A 10,878-nucleotide genomic window follows, 5' to 3' on the forward strand; every position below is an offset into this window, starting at 1 on the left:
GCTGCCACGCTGGTCTGTGCCCCCCCCGGAGAAGGGCCCACCGACATCCCGGCCCCGGGGGGCGCGAAGCCTGGGGCAGCCAAGAGCAGGGTTTGGCCAAGAGCCCCGCCGTCCCACACGGAAAGACACGAGTCGCTGCGGTATAGGGTTGATCTACAGCAGGGCACGGCTCCTACAGGCCCCTGGCGCGGGGGACACCGATGGGTGTCCGTCACCTTCCGTGGAGCTGCTGCCTGCGATGTGTTGGCGTGGCGGCAGAGGGTGCCACCCGGCCGCGGCCGCGTCTCCTGGCGTAACTCGTTAGAGCGCTGGTGGCCTTGGCAGCCGGAGGGACGGGGAAGAGACGAACAACCTCGCCACGTACAAATTAACCTGGCATCAAGCTCCCAAGAGCTTTGGGGTGCAGGATGAGCCCGTGGTCTCGTCGGCAAGTTCCTTCTCCCGCTGCAACATAGAAGGGGAACGATCTCAAAGACGTCTTTCGCTTTTGTTGAACTCGAGTATGAACTTAAATGATTGTAAGTGTCCAAACGAACGCTTGCTCCTTAAAAAAAAAAAAAGCCTATTAAACCTCTGCTGGAGAGCGCTGCCTTCTGTGGGTCAAGGATCGTTTGACAATACCTTGTATTTAGTCAAAAAACCCAAGTCAGTGCAGCCCCAAACTCTGAAAATCGGGAGCAGACCGTTAAGGTGTGCGTCGAAGCAAGCTGTAACAGCCCGTTTTCGGGGCGAAAGCCAGCTGTATCCGTCACCTGCGCTGTCACGCTCTGCTCTTTCTCCAGGTGTTCCGCGCTGCCGGGCAGAAAAACACCGCGGAGACGAGCAGAAGCCACAACGAAGAGGAACTAACGAGCGCGGTTGGACCAGCGGCTCCCCAGAGGCCCCCTCCACCCCCAACCCCTCTCCGAAGGGCTGCGGAGAATTTGGTAAAGGCTTTGCCGGGACGTTGGAGCCCTGTGAGGTCAGAAGGAAGCACGTGGCGGAAACGAGGTCCAAACAGGCACTTTTATTTCTGGTTGTAACGCTGACATCGATGGAACCGTCACACATGACATCGGGAACGCGCGCGGACGCTCCCGCCGGAGGTACGTCCTTGCATAGAAGCCCCGGTGCATAGTAGGAGTAGTTAATGCCTCAGAAATACATTAAAAAAGAAGAAATTTTTGTTGTAGAACATCAGCCCTGCGGTTTTTAGTGGGGTTTTTTTAGCTTTTTTTACTTGCCCTGGCCTGATTCAGGGAACGATTCAGAGCATGCGCGGTTTATAGGGACAGAAGTTGCATCTCAATACAGAAAAGAGCGCGATTATTCCGAAAGACAGACAAATTAATGGCCTTTAAATACACAGCTTTACATGGGAGACGTGCTCCAAGTGCACGGATCAGTCCACGCTTGCAGAAAAGAAATAACCCAAGTCATGGAGTGAAGCCTTTCCGGACACTAAAATCCCGCCGGACAGCTGCCCTCGCCTGAGTGGCTCCGATTTTTTCAAAAAAAACCCCTCATTTACTGGAAGATTTGCCTCTCCGCTTTCCGAAGCTCTCGGCAAGCGCAGCGCCTGTAGTTTTCAGCTTTGAAAAGCCGGCGGCTGCTGCTTCGGCTTTTTGGAAATAAGAATCCCTAATTCTGCTCCTCAAATACTGGGTTTACAGAATGCAGCAGAGCCAGCCCCACGGCCCAAAGAACACATTTTGCTAAATTTATTCTCTATTTGTATTTCCAGACCTAAAAATCTCTGCTGTATATTGGCTGTTTATGCAAATAAATCGAGTTAATTGATGGTCCTCTGCTATTTCGGACAGCGTTTCCACAACCAAAGTGTCTCGATATAAAAAGAGAACAGCTAAAGTGGAAGAGCGAGAGTAAACTTGCCCTCTACACAAAAATTTCAAACAGGAAATAAAACCAACCACCTCAAAACCTACACAAGGATGGGAGAGGAAAAAAATTAAAATAATTTTGTGCTAGTGTAGCTGTAAACTGAATATATTCCCTTAATTATTCCCTTAATTATAACTTACCCCCTATCGCAAACCGAGAGGATTCTCTTTTTAGCTTTCCCTTCGCCTTTTTAGCTTTCCCTTCGCCTTTTTAGCTTTACCTTCGCCTTTTTAGCTTTACCTTCGCCTTTTTAGCTTTCCCTTCGCCTTTCCTTTTTAGCTCTCCCCCCGAGCGTTGGATCGGCTACATCGAGATGCGAGGAAAAAGGCGCTTTAGAAAAACGATGGCGTTTGATCCACGCCTGCGATCGGCTTAGGGAGACGTCAGCGGTGCTGCGCCGCCCCGGGCCAGAGCAGTTACGTCTCAGCGTGCTGCCAGGTAGGTATTTCAAAATCTGTCACAAAAAATAGTACTGGAAGAGATCGAAATAACGGCCACGGAACCGAAACAACTAGTAAAAAGCAAAATATACAAAACCCCCAAACCATTTAATAATTCAGATAGAAAACATTCCTTGTATCTTACAAAAATACTACAGGGATCTAAAGATTACTAAGAAATATGTATAAAAGAAGCAAAATATATCCTTCAGCACAAATTAAACGTGGCTAAGGAAACGTCTGCGATAAAGAGGGTTTGCGTTTGTTAAGGCAGGGAGGTGCACGCGACCCCACAAGCCTCCTGCTGCCGCTGGCCCCCCCCCCCCCCCTCGGTCTGTCCCCCGTGCTGGGAGCTGTTTAAATTGTCCGCCAAAGCCTCAGTGCATTTATTTTCAAAAAAAAAAAACAAAAAAAAGCAAAAAAAAGAACAATTTGTGGTGGCGACTATACCCGGGCGAGCCTCCTGTTGCTCAAAGGACACTTCAGCAGCTGCGCGTATCGGAGGAGATGTTGTAATTTTGTTAAACTTTATTTTTTTAAGTTTAATATTTGTGGTTTAGTGATGTTTAACCCCCTTTTAATCTATTTCTCAAGAACGTCCCCTTTTTCTCCTGACAGGAGCTGCCAAAGGTCTGGACCCTCCCATTAGAAACAGCAGTCAGCTACAAGTCCAGGCGCCCCCGTGGCACCTAAGGACGTAAGGCAACCTGTCGTTTGTCATTTGGTTTGCTTAAAATTACCTAATATTAACCTAAAAAAAAAAAATATATATATAAATACACACATTACTCCTTTCCCATGCCCGCAGGTGGGGTCTTCCTAAATTTGTCACACAGGCAAAGCATTTTGCTCGACAGTTAGGGAAAGCTCTGCTGTAAATTATTTTTAAAATATATAATGCAGGATTTTTTGGGGGAGGAATCAGTAGAAGCTGCCGGTCCTAGAAAGATGCAATAACTCTACAGAGCGTCTGTCCGTCCGTCCCTGGTTGCATCCAAACATACACCCCTGGTTCCGCGGGACACCCTGCACGGCGCTCTAAGGCTCATTAACCCTTCGTCTCCCTCCACCTTCACCCTTCCCACGTGGCTATAAGAACACTAACTGGCGTTTTCCTAAACGCATTGGTCGTCTAAATGTGCTCGGCACAACCCCAAAGCCGGGCCCTGAGGCGTCTCCATAAGGTGGCAAGAGAAGCAAGGCGATTTCAGCGTGTTTCAGCTCTCCGGGTAGGAATCGACAACTGCAATAAAACATTTGGGGGGGGGAAGGGGGGCTGCAAATAAAAACCAAGTCGAGGAGCTGCTTAAACCCATCAGCTTGTTCGCTGGTCACCGCAGCGCCTGGATTCGCCCACGCGCTAAGGGACGGCCGAACACGGCTGACCTGAAGGTAACGTCATCTCTTTTACCGGTATAAAATAAAATTACTAAATCCGATTAAACTCGTTTTGGTGTCGGTCGACACCCCGGAAGACGGAACTTTGCCCTGTGTCAGAGACGTTTCCCCGCTGCTTTTACCGGCATGTGCCCTGGCAGGATTCGTCCGGGAACTCCCCAGCCCAGTGTTTGAGCTGGCCGGGGACCAACGGGACGTTAGCTGTGACGAGTTGTGCGGAAGCAGACACGCTAGAGCGGTCTTCGTTTAGCAACCCCGACGATTTAAGGTTGAATCATTTAACAATAACCCATTCCTCTCTTTAACGAACCCCCCCCTTCTGCTGCTTGCCCGCCGCAGGGGTGAAGGAGACAGCGGTTCAGGTTCACTAACGAGATTTCCACGTGGGATAAACGATGCTGAGCGCCGGGCAGATGTTATCCCGCAGCTCTGCTCCCGAAGCGGGAATGGGAAGAGGAAGCGTGGAAAGGACGAGGGCAGGCTCTAGGCGTCCGGCTGACTTTTGTTCGTCTTCTTCAGGAGCTTTTTCAGGTTGGGCGACATAAAGTAAGGCTTTTCGGCCGAACCGTCGTTACGCTCCAGGTCTTCCACTGCAAAGAGAAACCCCCCCCGCCCCGCGCAGCAGTTGGGGGGGGGGACACAGACACAGAGGTTGGCGTGGCAGGAGTCACAGCAGATGCAGCAAGGAGCCTAAAGGCAGAGAGGTGCTAGAGGGGCAGTCCTGCTCGTCGTCTAATAATTATCTTTGATAGAAAAAAAAAGTCTTGCGGCTCATCGCGGGCAGGGGGTATTTTCTCCCTGCGTCACAGCTAAATGCCCCCAGCTGTACAAACCACCGCAGTCGCACCTCTCCCATTTCACGGGGGGAGCGCTGCGCTCCGGAAACAGGCTGCTATTATTTAGAAGAAACCAGAGGTTTGGGTGGGGTTTTTTGGTTGTTTTTTTTTTTTTTCAGGGAGGCGGGGGGAAAGTTTAACTGTGCTGTAGGAAGAGAGGCCTCCTCCGCGACCTCGAGGCTCTGCCGGCTGGGAGCGCGGTTCCCCTCCTCTAAGGAGCCGGGCAGCGCGGCTCTCCCTGCTCTTTGTGCAGCCGAAACGGCTCATGATGCGAGCGCAAAGCAATTTCGCTCGGTATTCGCTTGGCGCTGCTCGCCGGGTGCGCGACGCCCTTGCCAACACGCCATGCATGCATAATCATTAGGTGCATTCCCAGCACCGAACACGCCGCTCGGCCTCTCGCCGTTCAAAGCAAAGCAGCTGCGCCAACACGAAGTGGTAGGAAAATCGCAGCCACCAAAAAAAAAAAAACCCAAAAAACCCAAACCAAACAAACCCGCAGAGCACCAGCTTCAGAGTCGAGTGAAAGCGCCTTGGGATATTTTGAGAGGGACTTCAGTATTCCTGTGATGAAAATACGAGCATTAACACTACGGCTTTGTCCTGAGAGGGCGCGACTCAAAAGGCAGGGCTCTCTCTCTGTGTGAAGATTTGTAATAGGAGATCTGGCCGCAACTACCCAGGCTGCGGGCTGCCAGAATGGCATTTTAAATCTTCCCTTTTTTTTTTAAATCTTTTCTTTTTTTAAAATCATTTCTGGACTGTCAAGAGGAGAAAACAAGGTGAGGCTCCAGCCTGCGCCTGGCTGCCATTTCTCTAGGGGCTGTAAGCCTCACCAGCTGCCTCCCAGTCAAACTTGGTCTGATTTTTCTAGCCGTAGAGATGCCGCAATACGTCCCCGGTGTAACACCCGCCAGCGCAACGCACTCCTTCCCCGTAGCCTTCCAGGGTTGGAAGCCCATGGAAGTCCAGGCTTCCAAGCCCATCAGGGATGCTCACACCTCTCCTCCGGACATCGCCTTCCCTTGACGGACCCTCGGCAATTCAGAGTTGCCGGAGCCGGCTGGGGAACTCGCTTTCCACGCAGGCTCTGTCTTCCTTCCTACAACCACCCCAGCCTGCGGGTCTGTACGCCCTTGGCGAGCGTCTCCACCTACGGTCTGCGTTAGCGTGGAAAGTCGTTACAGCTCCAGCTCCTCCGCCCCGTAGGAGCCCGGACAGGAGCCAAACCGTCAACTCAACCACCTCGGGGGGGGGAAAAAGCAGAGCCCATCAGGCAGCTCCCAGGACGAGCCACCACCTCCCCGCAGCGATTAAAACCTCTGTGCAACCAGCAAGAGAAACCATTTTAAACGAGGGATGCTGCGAGTAAAAGCCCTCTGCGTTTTAACGGCTTGCAACCAGCAACGGCTCTTTTCAGCTTCCCTAAACTGACGGCACGAAGACACCCAAGTTTTTGGCTGCGAAAAGGGCGAGCTCTGCTTTGTGACGAAGGCGCTGCTGATGGAACAGACTTAAAAGCAAAAGATCTGCAATCTCACAAAGAAATCTTTCTGAGTGCGCCAACCCGGTTTTGCATAGAAAGAGTGGGCGAGGAAAGAGGCTCGCCGCTCTTTGCTGGGGGCAGAACAAAGAGGAAAGCGCGGAGAGACCAGTTTTCAGGCTGTCGAACCCACTCAGCCCATCCCACAAACCACCGTCCTGCAACACGAGAGACCTCCTGCGAGCAGAGCAGCTCTCCCATCCTTTTCACAGCCGGCGGTTAGGAACAAAACATCTCCGCTTCAACGCGAAACACAACTAGATAGCGGCACCTGTGCGCGTCCAGCCGGTTCCCAGCCACTCGCCGGGAGCGGAGCGCTCCTCGCCGGGCGCTACCGGACACGTGGGACCCCAGATTAGCTCTAGGTGACACTCTAGGTTCGTTCTCTCGATACAAGAATATTCATTATTGGGCAGGAAGGTAGATTTGATACAGCACCGGGCACTGAGGAATCGGCACCCCCTCTACCCCTCAAGGCTCTGAAGGACATCCAGGGGAAAGATTTGCACGGTGGCTGCCACGCGCGGGCTTAGGAGAACGCTGCTTGGGTTGGGGGGGCCGAGAGCGTCCTGCGCACCCCCCCCGGGCACGCAGCCTTCCTCCCGGGGCCAGCCCCTAGCCTTGGCTATCGGCGCTTTTGGAAGGCTCTAGGTTCCCCTTCAGCAGGATCTCACTCAGCTCGGGGGACATGTAGTAAGGCCGCTCGGGAGATCCATCGTTCCTCTCCAGATCTTCACCTTTTCGCAACCCCAGGAAGAAGCGGCCGTGGCGGGGAAGAGTGAAAAAGAGAGGAAGAGCCGGGGAGAGGCAGGGCAGAGATGAAGGGCGGAGAACATGTGAAGAGAGACACGAGGGGGAGAGGGGGGAGGAAAAAAAAGAAGAAAAAAAGAGAAAAAAAAAAAGGAAAATTGAAGTTAGTTGCAGTTAGATTCCACCAAGACCAAAGCACCAAAACAGAGAGACCAAGAGAGACCGCAGGAGACCCAAGGACAGGCTGTGGGTTTCCGCTGCTAGCAGGCAGAAGGGCGGAGAACATGTGAAGAGAGACACGAGGGGGAGAGGGGGGAGGAAAAAAAAGAAGAAAAAAAGAGAAAAAAAAAAAGGAAAATTGAAGTTAGTTGCAGTTAGATTCCACCAAGACCAAAGCACCAAAACAGAGAGACCAAGAGAGACCGCAGGAGACCCAAGGACAGGCTGTGGGTTTCCGCTGCTAGCAGGCAGGGGGAAAGCAGGTGCTGGTAAGAACGCAGGTGGGAGTTGGTAAAGGAAAAAGTGGGAGAAAACCACACAGAGAGGCCATGGGAATTTGGAGCCAACCCCAAATCTGGACGACTCGGGGGTTCAGCCAGAGGGAGGGAGGTTTTGCTACCGCAAACTCCTGCCCAGCGGGAGACGGACCCTCCAAGGCAGACACTTACAGAAGCAGAGGAAGAGGGTGTCCACGCACATGCCGTACACGCTGAAGAACCCGTGGGCGATGAGGTAGGAGCCCACGATCACCGTCTGAAAGAGAAATTGTGCCGTCACGCCGCGACCTGGCATCTGCAAAGAGCGCAAAGCCCCGGTCCCTCGGCTGGGAGGAGGAAACCTGCCGAATCCCGAATTCCCCAGGGAAAGGAGGAGAAGCGAACAGGGCAGGACTGTTCAGACTGGCCCGATTCAGGACAAAAGGCCTCAGTGACGACGGTGGACAGAGGCCAATCTGGGCAGCACAGGAAGGGCGAGACGCCTCTTCACGGCTGACCGAAACAAAGGGCTTATTTCGACGGGGACGGAGAAAACACCTTCAACAAAGAAGGTCCTTCAGAAGCAGCAAGCGGAGGGGTGTTTTTAAGGCATTTGTGTTAAGGTTCTCCTTCCATCACTTCTAAATTCACCGAAAAGACGAGAAAGCGGCTCACCAGAATAGGGACCCAGTAGTAATTCAGGGGCGGCGCTGTGTCTTGGACCAGCTTTATCCGCTGGGTGAAGAAAAAGAAGGCAAGGATTCCTGGAAAAGCAAACGATGGAAATTGCTGTGGGATGCAGGGCAGAAGAAAGGCAGCAAATGGATGCAGGGAAGATGTCAAACGGGATGGAAAGGAACGGTTTCATGGGAGGAGTGAAGAGAGGAAGGTTTTGGGAAGCCGTAACCGGCTACGAAAGCCTACAGCAGCCGTACACCCCGAGGAGAAACTTCCAGTCCCCAGCACTTACCGACGCTTCCCACGATGAGGAGTTTTCCGAGGAAGAAAAGGAAATCCGTGACTTTATCTAAAACGGCCACCCTGGAAACAAGAGAGAGATGAGCATCCGCATCCGCTCCCCACCCCGAATTCAGAAGGAGGTGCGGGAGGAGGCGGCCAACGTGCACACGCGTTGCGAACGCGGCACAAAACGCCGTGAAAGCCTGAAAACAAGGCAGGCAGATCAAGGTTGATCTTTGGCAGTGAGAAGGACTTGGAAATAACCAAGTCTGCTGTCGAGAGCAGACCCCTCGCACCCACCAGCATCTCACCTAATGATGTTCCTCATCAGCAGGAAGAACGCGTTCCTGGCGGAGGTGCAGAAGTTGGTGCCGTAGACGGCGATCTAGAGGGAGTCCCGGAAAAAAGGGGCAGAGAAGAGAGAAACGGAGCCGCACTGAATTCACCGCTAAGAAGAGGGTGCAATTAATCCCATCTTTGAGTAAAACTCTGATAAATCCCACCCTGGAAGCGCTTCTTCATCCACTGACAGGTCGGGCATCGCGGACAGCGAGAGCTGAATCCCCCCACCCCGGTGTCTCTGAGAAGGTCCCTCCCAAAGTCAAAGCGACACGGCTGAGGTCAAGGCTTCCCAGCGAAACGGCTGGGAAATGCTGAAAGGCTTTGTTTTCCCATGACATCGGGAGACGCGGTTCTCAGCAGCCACCCAAAGAAATCTCCAAGAGTGTGGAGACCTCCTCCCCAGTCACAACCCTTCGGGCGTTAACGCCGGGAGACTCTTACCATGATGTACGCGTTTCTGTTGAGGAATTTGATGAATTTTTCCAGGCACCAGAAGCAGCACTTCAGGCAGCTCAGGAGGAACTTGGCGAACTTATTATCTGCAGCTGGAGGAATGCCACGGGGAGAGGGTGAGCAACCAAACCGAGAGACGCCTTCTCTTACAGAAGCAACTTCAAGGTCCCTAATGAGACGTCCCGCTGCCCCGTCACGGCCTCCCCCGCTACGCCCTGTTTTCAGCCTCCCTGGGAGGCCGATACCGCTGCAGACAGCGGGATGAGCCTCCCATGCTCTTCCCATGCTTCTGCTCGCTGTTTACATTTCACGATCAATAGGAGTCGTACGGCCAGACGCAGACTTCCCTCCCACCCGTACAGAGTCCTGGCACCGGTTGACTTAGCCCGGCAGCCGCGGCGCATCCCTCGGCTCCCGCCCGTCTCTTGGAGAAAACAGACGACTACGGGATCCTAAAAGGAAAATCTCGATTCCCTACCGAAATACTGAAATTATTCCCCTGGACGTTAGCCACGAGCTCTGGCACCAAGGGACACAGAAGAAGCCAACCTCGTTCGTCTACTCATTTGCCATTCCAGCTTCGGTACCTTTTAACCTGTGGTCCAGATACTCCAGAGTGACCCTGATGACTTGGACGATGGCGAGGATCAGAGAGCCGAAGGCGAGCGAGCCGGTGTGGTACCTGGGAAAGATCGCTCCGGTTAGAAGGGGACAACCTCAAGAAGCTCGCAAGCCCTCCTCGAGAGGGACGTACCGGAGCGCACGGCCGAAGGCGGAGAAGAGGGGGAAGGCGGGCATGTCGTCGGGTTTCTTGAAGGCCCAGTAGTATGACGCGAAGGCCCCCGCCAGCGTCACCTGGCCCAGCGCGATCACGAAGTTGGCGAGCCAGAAGAACATGAAGACGTTGAAGAACTGGAGGACGATGAGGTACTTGTGGTACGCCGTCTCGCCCCCGTAGAACGCGAAGAGGCACTGGGCGTCGGGGCACAGCTTGGTGACGTTGCTCGTGTTGAAGGTCTAGAGAGGACAGCAGACGCTCACGCACTGCGGTGGCCGGAGACGCGCCGCAAGGCGGGCCGACAGCATCTTCCGCTCAACCCACAGCAATCTCGACTTTCAGAAGACACTATCCTGCTTAATTTTTTGCCTGGTAGCGTTTGCTCAGACCAAAAAGTCAGCTTTGCGCACACAACGGCTTGAAGAAAAATAACGACATGATGTAAACGAGTTCAGAAAGGCGGAATTTCACTTGGAAGAGCTTGCAGGCTCAGGTAGCCACCAGGATATTTTTCATGTAATAAACCACCTTATCTCTGACAGATTAAGCGTAGCATTCGTATGAGTTTCCCCCGACGTCCTCACCTCCGGTTTGCAGGTCTGCCCGGAAAACTGGCACGCAGTCTCGTTAAACACCTTATAGACCGCCTCGTTGGAGGTGGAGAGGAAACTGCAGAGCAACGGTTAAGGAGACGTGATTTTGCAAACCTCAGACCCGAATCCTCACTCAGTTTTGCTCTCACTGGCCTCCTGCAATCGGTTTTCTATGTTAGGTTCTATTTTAAGTTAAACTTAGAGACTGTGCTGGTTTTGGCTGGGATAGAGTTAATTTTTTTCACAGTAGCTGGCACGGGGCTCCGGTTTGGATTTGTGCTGAAACAGTGTTGGTAATACAGGGATGGTTTCGTTACTGCTGAGCAGGGCTTACGCGAAGTCAAGGCCTTTTCTGCTCCTCACCCCACCCCACCAGCGAGCAGGCTGGGGGTACACAAGGAGTTGGGAGGGGACACGGCCGGGACAGC

At 53.1% G+C, this 10,878-nt stretch overlaps 1 protein-coding gene across 1 annotated transcript in view; it reads right to left on the bottom strand.

The window, feature by feature from the left end:
* Positions 1 to 4,666: 4,666 nt before the first annotated feature.
* Positions 4,667 to 10,878, bottom strand: part of SLC44A2 (solute carrier family 44 member 2) — a gene marked incomplete at its 5' end in the record, with an annotated part of 17,772 nt that continues 11,560 nt past the window's right edge. Inside the window, 9 exons of the mRNA XM_009277042.2 lie at positions 4,667 to 6,835; positions 7,517 to 7,601; positions 8,000 to 8,088; positions 8,295 to 8,365; positions 8,596 to 8,669; positions 9,068 to 9,171; positions 9,667 to 9,761; positions 9,834 to 10,096; positions 10,442 to 10,526. Of these exons, the coding sequence (XP_009275317.2) occupies positions 6,714 to 6,835; positions 7,517 to 7,601; positions 8,000 to 8,088; positions 8,295 to 8,365; positions 8,596 to 8,669; positions 9,068 to 9,171; positions 9,667 to 9,761; positions 9,834 to 10,096; positions 10,442 to 10,526 (988 nt within the window). The remainder of the gene's footprint in view (positions 6,836 to 7,516; positions 7,602 to 7,999; positions 8,089 to 8,294; positions 8,366 to 8,595; positions 8,670 to 9,067; positions 9,172 to 9,666; positions 9,762 to 9,833; positions 10,097 to 10,441; positions 10,527 to 10,878) is intronic.

The sequence above is a fragment of the Aptenodytes forsteri genome, unplaced genomic scaffold, assembly GCF_000699145.1.
Source record: "Aptenodytes forsteri isolate BGI_AS27 unplaced genomic scaffold, ASM69914v1 Scaffold450, whole genome shotgun sequence".
Lineage (NCBI taxonomy): Eukaryota > Metazoa > Chordata > Aves > Sphenisciformes > Spheniscidae > Aptenodytes > Aptenodytes forsteri.